The sequence below is a fragment of the Oncorhynchus gorbuscha genome, linkage group LG10 (assembly GCF_021184085.1).
Source record: "Oncorhynchus gorbuscha isolate QuinsamMale2020 ecotype Even-year linkage group LG10, OgorEven_v1.0, whole genome shotgun sequence".
Classification (NCBI taxonomy): domain Eukaryota; kingdom Metazoa; phylum Chordata; class Actinopteri; order Salmoniformes; family Salmonidae; genus Oncorhynchus; species Oncorhynchus gorbuscha.
In genome coordinates this window covers 108,280-125,676 of record NC_060182.1, presented here as the reverse complement: position 1 = coordinate 125,676, position 17,397 = coordinate 108,280, and the positions used below count along the sequence as shown (strand labels likewise).

The 17,397-nt window shown below is 45.9% G+C and overlaps 1 protein-coding gene across 1 annotated transcript in view; it reads left to right on the top strand.

Moving 5' to 3' along the window:
• LOC124045435 (constitutive coactivator of PPAR-gamma-like protein 2) overlaps positions 1-17,397 on the top strand; it is a 71,905-nt gene that overhangs the window by 43,625 nt on the left and 10,883 nt on the right. Inside the window, exons 9-12 of the mRNA XM_046364721.1 lie at positions 168-339; positions 3,197-3,446; positions 6,021-6,135; positions 15,844-16,053. Coding sequence (XP_046220677.1) covers positions 168-339; positions 3,197-3,446; positions 6,021-6,135; positions 15,844-16,053 — 747 coding nt within the window. The remainder of the gene's footprint in view (positions 1-167; positions 340-3,196; positions 3,447-6,020; positions 6,136-15,843; positions 16,054-17,397) is intronic.

The window sequence follows — 17,397 nt, the reverse complement described above, 5'->3', positions numbered from 1 at the left end:
TTGGCAGTGTGAGTTAAAAGACTAATCGTTTTCTCCTGTGTACAATTTAATTACCTATATATTTTTTGCTAATTTAATCTTGTAACTTTCTGGTTGTTAAGAGTGAGATTACCAAGTCAGGAGATGTTCGTCTGCATGACTGCGTCTTTCTCTCTCATCCCTCTCAGGGAGAGATGAAGATGGCGGTGTGTATAGAAGATGATTGTAACAGTGAACTGCCTCCAGCCTCTCTGCTGTTCAGAGCAGCCAGACAGTACAGCTATGGGGTCCTCTTCAGCCTAGCCGAAACACACCGACACCTCGAGAGACTCGCCATGCGCAACAGAGGACCCCTCGAAGGTGAGGGAAGGAAGGAAGGAGGGAGGGAAGGAGGGAGGGAGGGAAGGAGGAAGGAGGGAGGGAAGGAGGAAGGGGAAAGAGTTGGGGGATGAATGATTTTAATTCCAATTGAAGCATTAGGTCTTTAATTGTCTGCTTTGTCTAGCCTGGTCACCTGTCTGCTTTGTCTAGCCCGGTCACCTGTCTGCTTTGTCTAGTCCAGTCACCTGTCTGCTTTGTCTAGTCCAGTCACCTGTCTGCTTTGTCTAGTCCAGTCACCTGTCTGCTTTGTCTAGTCCGGTCACTTTGTCTAGCCAGGTCACCTGTCTGCTTTGTCTAGCCCAGTACCTGTCTGCTTTGTCTAGTCCAGTCACCTGTCTGCTTTGTCTAGTCCAGTCACCTGTCTGCTCTGTCTAGTCCAGTCACCTGTCTGCTTTGTCTAGTCCAGTCACCTGTCTGCTTTGTCTAGCCAGGTCACCTGTCTGCTTTGTCTAGTCCAGTCACCTGCCTGCTTTGTCTAGTCCGGTCACGTGTCTGCTTTGTCTAGCCAGGTCACCTGTCTGCTTTGTCTAGCCCAGTACCTGTCTGCTTTGTCTAGTCCAGTCACCTGTCTGCTCTGTCTATTCCAGTCACCTGTCTGCTTTGTCTAGTCCAGTCACCTGTCTGCTTTGGTCTGCTTTGTCTAGTCCAGTCACCTGTCTGCTTTGTCTAGTCCAGTCACCTGTCTGTTTTGTCTAGCCTGGTCTGCTTTGTCTAGTCCAGTCACCTGTCTGCTTTGTCTAGTCCAGTCACCTGTCTGCTTTGTCTAGCCAGGTCACCTGTCTGCTTTGTCTAGTCCAGTCACCTGTCTGCTTTGGTCTGCTTTGTCTAGTTCAGTCACCTGTCTGCTTTGTCTAGTCCAGTCACCTGTCTGCTTTGTCTAGTCCAGTCACCTGTCTGCTCTGTCTAGTCCAGTCACCTGTCTGCTTTGTCTAGTCCAGTCACTTGTCTGCTTTGTCTAGTCCATTCACCTGTCTGCTTTGTCTAGCCTGGTCTGCTTTGTCTAGTCCAGTCACCTGTCTGCTTTGTCTAGTCCAGTCACCTGTCTGCTTTGTCTAGTCCAGTCACCTGTCTGCTTTGTCTAGTCCAGTCACCTGTCTGCTTTGTCTAGCCCGGTCACCTGTCAGCTCTGTCTAGCCAGGTCACCTGTCTGCTTTGTCTAGCCCGGTCACCTGTCTGCTTTGTCTAGTTCAGTCACCTGTCTGCTTTGTCTAGTCCAGTACCTGTCTGCTTTGTCTAGCCCAGTACCTGTCTGCTTTGTCTAGCCCAGTACCTGTCTGCTTTGTCTAGTCCAGTCACCTGTCTGCTTTGTCTAGTCCAGTCACCTGTCTGCTCTGTCTAGTCCAGTCACCTGTCTGCTTTGTCTAGTCCAGTCACCTGTCTGCTCTGTCTAGTCCAGTCACCTGTCTGCTCTGTCTAGTCCAGTCACCTGTCTGCTTTGTCTAGTCCAGTCACCTGTCTGCTTTGTCTAGCCTGGTCTGCTTTGTCTAGTCCAGTCACCTGTCTGCTTTGTCTAGTCCAGTCACCTGTCTGCTTTGTCTAGTCCAGTCACCTGTCTGCTTTGTCTAGTCCAGTCACCTGTCTGCTTTGTCTAGCCCGGTCACCTGTCAGCTCTGTCTAGCCAGGTCACCTGTCTGCTTTGTCTAGCCCGGTCACCTGTCTGCTTTGTCTAGTTCAGTCACCTGTCTGCTTTGTCTAGTCCAGTACCTGTCTGCTTTGTCTAGCCCAGTACCTGTCTGCTTTGTCTAGCCCAGTACCTGTCTGCTTTGTCTAGTCCAGTCACCTGTCTGCTTTGTCTAGTCCAGTCACCTGTCTGCTCTGTCTAGTCCAGTCACCTGTCTGCTTTGTCTAGTCCAGTCACCTGTCTGCTTTGTCTAGCCCAGTACCTGTCTGCTTTGTCTAGTCCAGTCACCTGTCTGCTTTGTCTAGCCCAGTACCTGTCTGCTTTGTCTAGTCCAGTCACCTGTCACACACCTGCTTTGTCTAGTCCAGTCACCTGTCTGCTTTGTCTAGTCCAGTCACCTGTCTGCTTTGTCTAGTCCAGTCACCTGTCTGCTTTGTCTAGCCAGGTCACCTGTCTGCTTTGTCTAGTCCAGTCACCTGTCTGCTTTGGTCTGCTTTGTCTAGTTCAGTCACCTGTCTGCTTTGTCTAGCCAGGTCACCTGTCAGCTCTGTCTAGTCCAGTCACCTGTCAGCTCTGTCTAGTCCAGTCACCTGTCAGCTCTGTCTAGTCCAGTCACCTGTCAGCTCTGTCTAGCCAGGTCACCTGCCTGCTTTGTCTAGCCTGGTCTGCTTTGTCTAGTCCAGTCACCTGTCTGCTTTGTCTAGCCCAGTCACCTGTCTGCTTTGTCTAGTCCAGTCACCTGTCTGCACTGTCTAGTCCAGTCACCTGTCTGCTTTGTCGAGTCCAGTCACCTGTCTGCTTTGTCGAGTCCAGTCACCTGTCTGCTTTGTCGAGTCCAGTCACCTGTCTGCTTTGTCTAGTCCAGTCACCTGTCTGCTTTGTCGAGTCCAGTCACCTATCTGCTTTGTCGAGTCCAGTCACCTGTCTGCTTTGTTGAGTCCAGTCACCTGTCTGCTTTATCGAGTCCAGTCACCTGTCTGCTTTGTCTAGTCCAGTCACCTGTCTGCTTTGTCTAGTCCAGTCACCTGTCTGCTTTGTCTAGTCCAGTCACCGGTCTGCTTTGTCTAGTCTGGTCACCTGTCCGCTTTGTCTAGTCCAGTCACCTGTCTGCTTTGTCTAGTCCAGTCACCTGTCTGCTTTGCTGCACAGCTCATTTGTTTATCTTGTTGGTTAGGTTATTGTAAAAGAGAATATGTTCTTCTCATCGTCCTCCAGTTCCTCCAGTGATAGTGAAGGAGTGGTTCAGTGGGAAGTCGAAGTCGGCCCTGACCCCGGAGCTGGTTCCAGCGCTGTGCTTCAGAGAGTGGACCTGTCCTAACCTGCGGAGGCTGTGGCTTGGTAGAGCCAGTGAAGATCGCTCCCGGAGGACCAGAGCTTTCCTAGCTTGTCTGCGCTCTGACTGTCCTGCCTTACTCAATGCTGCTCAGGTCCCACAACACCTTCTGCTCATGTGCTGCGTGCTCAGGTGAGACTAGAAGGGTGTGAGAGGTGTGTGTGTGTGTCTGTGTACCACGTGTGTGTGCTGCGTGCTCAGGGGAGACTGGAAGAGTGTGAGATGTGTGTGTGTCTGTGTACCACGTGTGTGCTGCGTGCTCAGGTGAGGCTGTGTCTTTCTGTACAGGTATATGATTCAGTGGCCAGGTGGTAGGATTCCACAGAGATGTGTTAGACGTGTGTGTGTGTGTGATAACAGGTGTGTGTGTGATAACAGGTGTGTGTGTGTTAACAGGTGTGTGTGTGATAACAGGTGTGTGTGTGATAACAGGTGTGTGTGTGATAACAGGTGTGTGTGTGATAACAGGTGTGTGTGATGTTAACCTGTCCGACGAGCAATCCCGTATCCGGGATCGTAATTATAGCCTCAAGCTCATTACCATAACGCAACATTAACTATTCATGAAAATCGCATGTAAATCGCAAATGAAATGAAATAAATATATTGGCTCTCAAGCTTAGCCTTTTGTTAACAACACTGTCATCTCAGATTTTCAAAAAATGCTTTTCAACCATAGCAAAACAAGCATTTGTGTAAGAGTATTGATAGCTAGCATAGCATTAAGCCTAGCATTCAGCAGGCAACATTTTCACAAAAACAAGAAAAGCATTCAAATAAAATCATTTACCTTAAAAGAACTTCAGATGTTTTCAATGAGGAGACTCTCAGTTAGATAGCAAATGTTCAGTTTTTCCAAAAATATTATTTGTGTAGGAGAAATTGCTCCGTTTTGTTCATCACGTTTGGCTAAGAAAAAACCCCGAAAATTCAGTCATCAAAACGCCAAACTTTTTTCCAAATTAACTCCATAATATCGACAGAAACATGGCAAACGTTGTTTAGAATCAATCCTCAAGGTGTTTTTCACATATCTATTCGATGATAAGTCATTCGTGGCAGTTTGGTTTCTCCTCTGAATCACATGGAAAAATACATGCAGCTGGAGATTACGCACCAATTTCGACGGAGGACACCAGGCGGACACCTGGTAAATGTAGTCTCTTATGGTCAATCTTGCAATGACATGCCTACAAATACGTCACAATGCTGCAGACACCTTGGGGAAACGACAGAAAGTGTAGGTTCGTTCCTGGCGCATTCACAGCCATATAAGGAGACATTGGAACACAGCGCCTCAAAAATCTGGCTCACTTCCTGTTTGAAGTTTCATCTTGGTTTCGCCTGTAGCATTAGTTCTGTGGCACTCACAGACAATATATTTGCAGTTTTGGGAACGTCAGAGTGTTTTCTTTCCAAAGCTGTCAATTATATGCATCTTTTCGTGACAAAATATCTTGTTTAAAACGGGAACGTTTTTCATCCAAAAATGAAATACTGCCCCCAGAGGTTCAAGAGGTTAACCTCTTCAGTCGACCCTCTACTTTTTCGAACATTCTGTTAAAAATCGCGCAACATTTCTGTGCCCTGCTACTCAGGCCAGGAATATAGTATATGCATATGATTAGTATGTGTGGATAGAAAACACTCAGGCGTTTATAAAACTGGTTAAATCACGGCTGTGACTATAACAGAACGTGCGTTTCATCGAAAAGTGCAGGAAAATCTGATCACTGAAAATGGAAATAAATATCCTTGCGCTACTTCCAGGAATTGTTCAAAGTGAACCGAATTACATGAGGCCGAGGTTGCAGTGCCTACAGCTTCCACACGATGTCTAGAGTCTTGTCATTTGATTCGGCTTTGATTCTTGGTCAAACCGAATCAAGGGAACCGATTCCCTCCGGTCTCCGACCGGATGTTTTGGTCGAGCTATCTCCAGACATTTTTTCGAGACGGACAGCTATAGAATTTACATCGCCTCCTGATGAATTTTATCGCTTATTAACGTGTACTAATACCTAAAGTTGCATTACAAAAGTATTTCGAAGTGTTTTGTGAATATTTATCGTCGACTTTTTGAATTTAAAAAAATGACGTTACGTTATGAAACGCTATTTTTTTCCGTTTATCACACAGTCTTCATAGATCGATATCTAGGCTATATATGGACCGATTTAATCGAAAAAAAGACCCAATAGTGATTATGGGACATCTAGGAGTGCCAACAAAGAAGATGGTCAATGTTTTATATTTTATTTGTGCGGTTTGTGTAGCGACGACTATGCTAATTATTTTGTTTACGTCCCCTGCGGGTCTTTTGGGGTGTTACATGCTATCAGATAATAGCTTCTCATGCTTTCGCCGAAAAGCATTTTAAAAATCTGACTTGTTGCCTGGATTCACAACGAGTGTAGCTTTAATTCAATACCCTGCATGTGTATTTTAATGAACGTTTGAGTTTTAACTAATACTATTAGCATTTAGCGTAGCACATTTGCATTTCCAGAGCTCTAGATGGGTCACCTGCGTGCCAGGTAGGAGCAAGAGGTTAACAGGTGTGTGTGTGATAACAGGTGTGTGTGTGTGTGTGTGTGTGTGTGTGTGTGTGTGTGTGTGTGTGTGTGTGTGTGTGTGTGTGTGTGTGTGTGTGTGTGTGTGTGTGTGTGTGTGTGTGTGTGTGTGTGTGTGTGTGTGTGTTAACAGGTATATGATGCAGTGGCCAGGTGGTGGTATTCTACAGAGACATGAGTTAGATGCCTTCCTGGCCCAGGCAGTCTCTAACCAGCTCTACGAACCAGACCAGCTACAGGAACTGAAGGTACAACACCCATATTACCATACCATCACATTTCCATGGTGACGACACCGTGATGTGACAGACGATGTAAAGCCTGTTTCAACTTGACTGGCACCACGCAAATCAAGTCAAATCACATGTTATTTGTCACATGCCCCAAATACAACGGTGTAGTTGGTCAGCCCATGTTCGCAGTACACCTCATGGTAATCCGTCTGGCCCTGCGGCCTTGTCAATGTTGACCTGTTTAAAGGTCTTACTCACATCGGTTGTGGAGTGTGATCACACAGTCGTCCGGAACAGCTGATGCTCTCATGCATGTTTCAGTGTTACTTGCCTCGAAGCGAGCATAGAAGTTATTTAGCTCGTCTGGTAGACTCGTGTCACTGGGCAGCTCTCGGCTGTGCTTCCCTTTGTAGTCTGTAATGGTTTGCAAGCCCTGCCACTTCCGACGAGCGTCGGAGCCGGTGTCTTGTTTGATTCGAGTCCTGTATTGACACTTTGCCTGTTTGATGGCTCATCGCAGGTCATAGCGGGATTTCTTATAAGCTTCCGGGTTGGAGTCCCGCTCCTTGAACGCAGCAGTTCTAGCCTTTAGCTCAGTGCGGATGTTGCCTGTAATCCATGGCTTCTGGTTGGGGTATGCACATACAGTCACTGTGGGGACGACGTCATCAACGCACTTATTGAGAAAACCAATGACTGATGTGGTGTACCCCTTAATGTCACATGAGGAATCCCGGAACATATTCCAGTCTGTGCATATTCCAAACTGGCTCTCATGAGGAGCTCCACAGGAAAGGAAGACCCAGAGTTATCTCTGCTACAGAGGATAATGTCATTAGAGTTAACAGCCTCAGATTGCAGACCAAATAAATGCTTCACAGAGTTCAAGTAACAGACACATCTCAACATCAACTGCTCAGAGGAGACAGGCCTTCATGGTTGAATTGCTGCAAAGAAACCACTACTAAAGGACACCAATGGACATTAGACCAGTGGAAATCTGTCCTTTGGTCTGATGAGTCCAACTTTTTGATCTTTGGCTCCATCTGCCATGTTTTTGTGAGATGCAGAGTAGGTGAATGGGTGATATCCGAATGTGTGGTTCCCACCTTGAAGCATGGAGGAGGAGGTGCGATGGTGTGGGGTTGCTTTGCTTTGCTGGTGGCACTGTCAGTGATTTATTTAGAATTCAAGGCACACTTAACCAGCATGGCTACCACAGCATTTTGCAGCGATACGCCATCCCATCTGGTTTGCGCTTTGTGGGACTATCACAGGACAATGACCCAAAACACACCTCCAGGCTGTGTACGGCCTATTTGTTCAAGGAGAGTGATGGAGTGCTGCATCAGATGACCTGGCCTCCACAATCACCCGATCTGAACCCAATTGAGATGGTTTGGGATGAGTTGGAAGCATAGTGAAGGAATAGCAGCCAACAAGTGCTCAGCATATGTGGGAACTTCTTCAAGACTGTTGGAAAAGCATTCCAGGTGAAGCTGGTTGAGAGAATGCCAAGTGTGTTCAAAGCTGTCAAGGCAAAGGGTGGCTACTTTGAAGAATCTTAAATATATTTTGTCTTGTTTAACACTTGTTTGGTTACTACATGATTGCATGTGTGTTATTTCATAGTGTTGATGTCTTCACTATTATTCTACAATGTAGAAAATAGTCAAAATAAAGGAAAAAAACTTGAATGAGTAGTTGCAAATGAGAACTTGTTCTCAACTAGCCTACCTGGTTAAATAAAGGTGAAATAAAAAAATAAATAAAAAATAATATTTCTAGATCTGATAGAGTTGGATGTGGTCGTATACTGAACAAACAATATAAACGCAACATGCAACAATTTCAAAGATTTTACTGAGTTTACTTATTTTTATTTCACCTTTATTTAACCTGGTAGGCTATTTGAGAACAAGTTCTCATTTACAACGGCGACCTGGCCAATATAAAGCAAAGCAGTGCGACAAAAACCACAGCACAGAGTTATACATAAACAAACATACAGTCAATAACACAATAGAAAAATATATATACAGTGTGTGCAAATGAGGTAAGATAAGGGAGGTAAGGCAATAAATAGGCCATTGTGGCAAAATAATTAAAATTTAGCATTAATCTGATGTGCAGATTATGTAAAATTAGAGATATTGGGGTCCAAAAGAGCAAAAATAAATAACAATATGGGGATGAGGTACTTGGGTGGGCTATTTACAGATGGGCTATGTACAGGTGCAGTGATTGGTAAGCTGCTCTGACAGCTGATGCTAAAAGCTAGTGAGGGAGATATAAGTCTCCAGCTTCAGTGATTTTTGCAATTCGTTCCAGTCGTTGGCAGAAGAGAACTGGAATGAAAGGCGGCCGTAGGAGGAGTTGGCTTTCGGGATGACCAATGAAATATACCTGCTGGAGCGTGTGCTATGGGTGGGTGTTGCTATGGTGACCAGTGAGCTGAGATAAGGCGGGGCTTTACCTAGCAAAGACTTATAGATGACCTGGAGCCAGTGGGTTTGGCGACGAGTATGAAGCGAGGGCCAGCCAACGAGAGCGTACAGGTCGCACTGGTGGGTAGTATATCTGGCTTTGGTGACAAAACAGATGGCACTGTGATAGACTGCATCCAATTTGCTGAGTAGAATGTTGGAGGCTATTTTGTAAATGACATTGCCGAAGTCAAGGATCGGTAGGATAGTCCGTTTTACGGTGTTATGTTTAGCAGCATGAGTGAAGGAGGCCTTGTTGCGAAATAGGAAGCCGATTCTAGATTTAATTTTGGATTAGAGATGCTTAACACAGTGTCCAAAGAAGGGCCAGAAGTATACAGAATGGTGTCATCTGCATAGAGGTGTATCATAGAATCACCAGCAGCAAGAGCAACATCATTGATGTATACAGAGAAAAGAGTCGGCCCGAGAATTGAACCCTGTGGCACCCCCATAGAGACTGTCAGAGGTCCGGACAAGACACGCTCCAATTTGACACACTGAACTCTATCTGAGAAGTTACATCTGGATTACATCTTCAAACTAAGGGCAATGGTGATATCCTGACAGGGAGACGTGTCCATCATGGATGATGATGTGTACAGGTAAGATAGTCTAGCTATAGCTAGCTAAATGTTCAGATATTACACATTACAGAAAGTGGTTTCATTTCAAGCTAAAGTGTACTGTTAGCTAGCTAGCTAACGTTAGCTGGCTGGCTCCCTTGCTGACTGTATTATTCGTATCCCAGAGCTGTTTTCTGTTCTAGTTAGAGCCTAATGTTAGCTAGCTAACATTGCACCTGGTTGGTTAGCTCCCAGCACTGTGGCATTGTTGGCACTGTGTTTATTGTTGTTTAACTAGCTAACGTTAGCTGTCTGTCTCGTTAGCTAACGTTAGCTGGCTGGCTCGTTAGCTAACGTTACATTTACATTTAAGTCATTTAGCAGACGCTCTTATCCAGAGCGACTTACAAATTGGTGCATTCACCTTATGACATCCAGTGGAACAGTCACTTTACAATAGTGCATCTAAATCTTAAAGGGGGGGGGTGAGAAGGATTACTTATCCTATCCTAGGTATTCCTTAAAGAGGTGGGGTTTCAGGTGTCTCCGGAAGGTGGTGATTGACTCCGCTGTCCTGGCGTCGTGAGGGAGTTTGTTCCACCATTGGGGGGCCAGAGCAGCGAACAGTTTTGACTGGGCTGAGCGGGAACTGTACTTCCTCAGTGGTAGGGAGGCGAGCAGGCCAGAGGTGGATGAACGCAGTGCCCTTGTTTGGGTGTAGGGCCTGATCAGAGCCTGGAGGTACTGAGGTGCCGTTCCCCTCACAGCTCCGTAGGCAAGCACCATGGTCTTGTAGCGGATGCGAGCTTCAACTGGAAGCCAGTGGAGAGAGCGGAGGAGCGGGGTGACGTGAGAGAACTTGGGAAGGTTAAACACCAGACGGGCTGCGGCGTTCTGGATGAGTTGTAGGGGTTTGATGGCACAGGCAGGGAGCCCAGCCAACAGCGAGTTGCAGTAATCCAGACGGGAGATGACAAGTGCCTGGATTAGGACCTGCGCCGCTTCCTGTGTGAGGCAGGGTCGTACTCTGCGGATGTTGTAGAGCATGAACCTACAGGAACGGGCCACCGCCTTGATGTTAGTTGAGAACGACAGGGTGTTGTCCTGGATCACGCCAAGGTTCTTAGCGCTCTGGGAGGAGGACACAATGGAGTTGTCAACCGTGATGGCGAGATCATGGAACGGGCAGTCCTTCCCCGGGAGGAAGAGCAGCTCCGTCTTGCCGAGGTTCAGCTTGAGGTGGTGATCCGTCATCCACACTGATATGTCTGCCAGACATGCAGAGATGCGATTCGCCACCTGGTCATCAGAAGGGGGAAAGGAGAAGATTAATTGTGTGTCGTCTGCATAGCAATGATAGGAGAGACCATGTGAGGTTATGACAGAGCCAAGTGACTTGGTGTATAGCGAGAATAGGAGAGGGCCTAGAACAGAGCCCTGGGGGACACCAGTGGTGAGAGCGCGTGGTGAGGAGACAGATTCTCGCCACGCCATCTGGTAGGAGCGACCTGTCAGGTAGGACGCAATCCAAGCGTGGGCAGCGCCGGAGATGCCCAACTTGGAGAGGGTGGAGAGGAGGATCTGATGGTTCACAGTATCGAAGGCAGCCGATAGATCTAGAAGGATGAGAGCAGAGGAGAGAGAGTTAGCTTTAGCAGTGCGGAGCGCCTCCGTGATACAGAGGAGAGCAGTCTCAGTTGAATGACTAGTCTTGAAACCTGACTGATTTGGATCAAGAAGGTCATTCAGAGAGAGATAGCGGGAGAGCTGGCCAAGGACGGCACGTTCAAGAGTTTTGGAGAGAACAGAAAGAAGGGATACTGGTCTGTAGTTGTTGACATCGGAGGGATTGAGTGTAGGTTTTTTCAGAAGGGGTGCAACTCTCGCTCTCTTGAAGACGGAAGGGACGTAGCCAGCGGTCAGGGATGAGTTGATGAGCGAGGTGAGGTAAGGGAGAAGGTCTCCGGAAATGGTCTGGAGAAGAGAGGAGGGGATAGGGTCAAGCGGGCAGGTTGTTGGGCGGCCGGCCGTCACAAGACGCGAGATTTCATCTGGAGAGAGAGGGGAGAAAGAGGTCAGAGCACAGGGTAGGGCAGTGTGAGCAGAACCAGCGGTGTCGTTTGACTTAGCAAACGAGGATCGGATGTCGTCGACCTTCTTTTCAAAATGGTTGACGAAGTCATCTGCAGAGAGGGAGGAGGGGGGGGGAGGATTCAGGAGGGAGGAGAAGGTGGCAAAGAGCTTCCTAGGGTTAGAGGCAGAAGCTTGGAATTTAGAGTGGTAGAAAGTGGCTTTAGCAGCAGAGACAGAAGAGGAAAATGTAGAGAGGAGGGAGAGAAAGGATGCCAGGTCCGCAGGGAGGCGAGTTTTCCTCCATTTCCGCTCGGCTGCCCGGAGCCCTGTTCTGTGAGCTCGCAATGAGTCGTCGAGCCACGGAGCGGGAGGGGAGGACCGAGCCGGCCTGGAGGATAGGGGACAGGATCAGGAGATAGGTTGGAGAAGGTTTGAGCAGAGGGAAGAGATGATAGGATGGAAGAGGAGAGAGTAGCGGGGGAGAGAGAGCGAAGGTTGGGACGGCGCGATACCATCCGAGTAGGGGCAGTGTGGGAAGTGTTGGATGAGATCGAGAGGGAAAAGGATACAAGGTAGTGGTCGGAGACTTGGAGGGGAGTTGCAATGAGGTTAGTGGAAGAACAGCATCTAGTAAAGATGATGTCGAGCGTATTGCCTGCCTTGTGAGTAGGGGGGGAAGGTGAGAGGGTGAGGTCAAAAGAGGAGAGGAGTGGAAAGAAGGAGGCAGAGAGGAATGAGTCAAAGGTAGACATGGGGAGGTTAAAGTCGCCCAGAACTGTGAGAGGTGAGCCGTCCTCAGGAAAGGAGCTTATCAAGGCATCAAGCTCATTGATGAACTCTCCGAGGGAACCTGGAGGGCGATAAATGATAAGGATGTTAAGCTTGAAAGGGCTGGTAACTGTGACAGCATGGAATTCAAAGGAGGCGATAGAGAGATGGGTAAGGGGAGAGAGAGAGAATGACCACTTGGGAGAGATGAGGATCCCGGTGCCACCACCCCGCTGACCAGAAGCTCTTGGGGTGTGCGAGAACACGTGGGCGGACGAAGAGAGAGCAGTAGGAGTGGCAGTGTTATCTGTGGTGATCCATGTTTCCGTCAGTGCCAAGAAGTCGAGGGACTGGAGAGAGGCATAGGCTGAGATGAACTCTGCCTTGTTGGCCGCGGATCGGCAGTTCCAGAGGCTAACGGAGATCTGGAACTCCACGTGGGTCGTGCGCGCTGGGACCACCAGATTAGAGTGGCCGCGGCCACGCGGTGTGGAGCGTTTGTATGGTCTGTGCAGAGAGGAGAGAACAGGGATAGACAGACACATAGTTGACAGGCTACAGAAGAGGCTACGCTAATGCAAAGGAGATTGGAATGACAAGTGGACTACACGTCTCGAATGTTCAGAAAGTTAAGCTTACGTAGCAAGAATCTTATTGACTAAAATGATTAAATGATACAGTACTGCTGAAGTAGGCTAGCTGGCAGTGGCTGCGTTGTTGACTTTGTAGGCTAGCTGGCAGTGGCTGCGTTGTTGACACTACACTAATCAAGTCGTTCCGTTGAGTGTAATAGTTTCTACAGTGCTGCTATTCGGGGGCTAGCTGGCTAGCTAGCAGTGTTGATTACGTTACGTTGCGTTAAAAGAACGACAATAGCTGGCTAGCTAACCTAGAAAATCGCTCTAGACTACACAATTATCTTTGATACAAAGACGGCTATGTAGCTAGCTATGTAGCTAGCTACGATCAAACAAATCAAACTGTTGTACTGTAATGAAATTAAATGAAAATGTGATACTACCTGTGGAGCGAAGCGGAATGCGACCGGGTTGTTGAGTTCTATTCGGAAGACGTTGGCTAGCTGTTGGCTAGCTAGCAGTGTCTCCTACGTTAAGGACGACAAATAGCTGGCTAGCTAACCTCGGTAAATTAAGATAATCACTCTAAGACTACACACTCTAAACTGCACAATTATCTTGGATACGAAGACAGCAAAGACAGCTATGTAGCTAGCTAACACTACACTAATCAAGTCGTTCAGTTGAGTGTAATAGTTTCTACAGTGCTGCTAATCGGTGGACGTTTGCTAGCTGGCTAGCTGCTGGGCAAATAGCAGTGAAGACTACGTTAGGACGACGAAATACGATAATTACGCAATTATCTTTGATACAAAGATGGCTATGTAGCTAGCTAAGAAGAAATTGCTAAGATTAGACAAATCAAACCGTTGTACTATAATGAAATGTAATGAAATGTAATGAAAAAGTTATACTACCTGCGGAGCGAAATGCGGATGCGACCGCTCGCTCCAACCCGGAAGTAGAGAGAGGACTAAACTCATCTGTGATAAGAGTTTAGTCCTCTTTGTGGATCCCCCAGAGGTCAACCAGAGGTCAACCAGAGATCAACCTGGGAGTCCAAAATGTACCCTGGGTTCTATTCTAACAAAAACGTAACACAGTGGTCTAAATATTTTATATATATGTATACAACACCTGTTGAATACGGCCGGTGTCAATAAACGTCTGAAAAAAAGCATAATGTAATTGTAGCCAGCAGAGCTGCTTAGGCTGTTTTCATGTTATCCAGAGGTAAACCAATCATCAGCCAGAGCGTCAAGTTTGGTGCACTCCAAGAGTGAAACGAGTTGGGTGGGGCTAAAGCTTAAGAGGGTGTGAACGATGCTGAATGGGTGTAGATAAAGAAGAGCTCTTCACTAGGTCCCCAAACATTCAAAGGCAAAAGGAGGTTACAACTTTCAAAGCAGAATTACTTTCCCATTCTTCCTCAACTGTAGTGTATGATATACCATTTTGTAGCTCCGAGTCTCTACTTTTATCCAGTGTAAAAACATAATTTCAAATGTTGCTACCGAATCCAGGTGGTGAGTCACATGTGTTTAGTGAGTCCGCCAGATCAGATGCAGTAGGGATGACCAAGGATTTTCTCTTTAAGTGGGTGAATTAGACAATTTTCCTGTCCTGCTAAGCATTCAATATGTCTAATAAAAATCTAATCAAATCACATTTTATTGGTCACATACGTGTTTAGCAGATGTTATTGTGGGTGTAGCGAGTACTTTTGGGTATTTTTATTTTATTTTTTAATTTTACCTTTATTTAACCAGGCAAGTCAGTTAAGAACATATTCTTATTTTCAATGAGGGAAAATGTATACATTCTTTATTTTATTATATTTTGGACCACAGTGAGGCTCTCTCTCCGTTACCTATTGTTCCTGCAGTTGGGATTCAACATCTTCAAATGTATTCATAATTTATGTGCAGATAATCGGCAAAAAGCAGTAGTAGCCTACCAGTATGCTAATTAGCGAGCCAAATTAATGTATTTCTCACTGATGTGATTCGGTTCCATTTACCTAAAAGATCTATTCAAAAAGAGCATTTCATTCATGAACAACCCATCACTAGGCTACACTGGCAAGTACTTTAAAATAATACTTTAAAGTACTACTTAAGTAGTTTTCTGGGGGGTATCTGTACTCTACTATTTATATTTTTTGACAACTTTTACTTTACTACATTGCTAAAGAAAAACAGCCTTCCCTCAAGTCCCACCCACAGTGATTGATTGACAGCTCTGAAACCCTACCAACTCTGACTCACAAACATCCTGCCCCCTCCTCTGACAATCCCACCCACAGAACATTGGTTTCCTTACCCTAAGTGTCCAAAGGAGCAGAGCCAATAAAATACCTAATTTGAGGAACAAATGTCATTGTGGCAATTTATATCTTGCAGTAAATCTAAATATGACTTTAATCTCAAGAGAAGACAGGTTAAAGGTTCTCTTAGAATGTAGTGCTGATCATATAGGCCTAAATCATATCCAAAACAACTAACACACTGAATTCATACATACAAGTGTTGATCCCATGAGCTGCAATAAAACATCCCAGAAATGTTGTGCATACATTTGTTTACATCCCTGCCAGTGAGCATTTCTCCTTCACCAAGATCATTCATCCACCTGACAGGTGTGGCATATCAAGAAGCTGATTAAATGGCATGATCATGACACAGGTGCACCTTGTGCTGGGGGACAATAAAAAGCCACTCTAAAATGTGGCAGTTTTGTCACATAACACAATGCCACAGATGTCTCAAATTTTAAGGAGCGTGCAGTTGGCATGCTGACTGCAGGAATGTCTCCCACAGCTGTTGTCAGATAATTTAATGTTAATTTCTCTACCATAAGCCATCTCTACAACGTCGTTTAAGAAAATTTGGCAGTACGTCCAACCGGCCTCACAACCGCAGACCACGTGTTACCACGCCAGCCCTGGATCGTCTGAGATCAGCCACCCGGAAAGCTGACGAAACTGCAGAGTAGTTCTGTCTGTAATAAAACCCCTTTTTGTTTGGAAAAACTCAGTCTGATTGGCTGGACCTGGCTCCCAGTGGGTGGGCTTATGCCCTCCCAGGCCGATCCATGGCTGCGCCCCTGCCCAGTCATGTAAAATCCATAGATTAAGGCCTAATAAATGTATTTTTACTGATTTCCTTATGAACTGTAAACTCAGTAAAATCATTGAAATTGTTGCATGTATTTTTGTTCAGTGACTATATTTTATTGTGTGTATCTCTGTAGGTAGAGAAGGTAGACAGTCGGGGGGTCCAGCTGGCGTCTCTCTTCATGGCGGGCGTGGACACTGCTCTGTTGGTCAATGACGTGTGTGGTCAGCCGTTACCATGGGAACACTGCTGCCCCTGGGGTTTCTTCGACGGGAAACTCTTCCAGACCAAACTGGCCCGCGCCGGCCGAGACCGACTGGCCCTGTTCGACATGTGTGAAGGACAGGTAGGTGTGTGTGACCCCTCTCTGGGTCGGCGGTTCGAGGTCGGGGAGCCGGACAGAAACATGGCAACGTACAGGGCGTTCACTACCTGCTCTAGAATGCAGGGTAAAATGGGGCAATTCAAGAGGGTGCTACTAACTTAAACTTAAAACATTGTTTTCTTTGCCTTAAATAACATTAATTTGATTATGCTCTACAATATTATAACCTTAATATTCTTGTACTTAACCTCTTGCTCCTACCTGACATGCAGGCGTCCCATCTAGACATCTGGAAATGCAAATGCACTACGCTAAATGCTAATAGTACTAGTTAAAACGCAAACGTTCATTAAAATACACATGCAGGGTATTGAATTAAAGCTACACTCGTTGTGAATCCAGGCAACAAGTCAGATTTTTAAAATGCTTTTCGGCGAAAGCATGAGAAGCTATTATCTGATAGCATGTAACACCCCAAAAGACCCGCAGGGGACGTAAACAAAATAATTAGCATAGTCGTCGCTACACAAACCGCACAAATAAAATATAAAACATTCATTACCTTTGACCATCTTCTTTGTTGGCACTCCTAGATGTCCCATAATCACTATTGGGTCTTTTTTTCAATTAAATCGGTCCATATATAACCTAGATATCGATCTATGAAGACTGTGATAAACGGAAAAAAATAGCGTCTTATAACGTAACGTCATTTTTTAAAATTAAAAAAGTTGACGATAAACTTTCAAAAAACACTTCGAAATACTTTTGTAATGCAACTTTAGGTATTAGTACACGTTAATAAGCAATCAAATTGATCACGAGGCGATGTATATTCTTTAGCTGTCCGTCTGGAAAAAATGTCCGGGTAAATCTCAACCAAAATATCCGGTCGGAGACCTGAACAAATGGCTTGTCTCTTCTTCGTTTGACCAAGAAACAAAGCCTAGGCAAATGACAAGACTGTTGACATCGTGTGGAAGCTGTAGGTATTGCAACCTCAGCCCCATTTATTGTGGTTCGCCTTTAACAATGGGTTGAAGTGGCGGATGGATATATATTTCCATTTTCAGTGATCAGATTTTCCTGCGCTTTTCGAGAGAAACGCACGTTCTGTTATAGTCACAGCCGTGATTTAACCAGTTTTATAAACGTCTGAGTGTTTTCTATCCACACATACTAATCATATGCATATACTATATTCCTGGCATGAGCAGCAGGGCGCTGAAATGTTGCGCGATTTTTAACAGAATGTTCAAAAAAGTAGGGGGTAGGAGTAACAGGTTAAGTGTTGACACTAGCTATTTTAAACCTTAATATTCTTGTACTTAGAAACGCCCCCCAGTCAACACTTTTATGTCAATT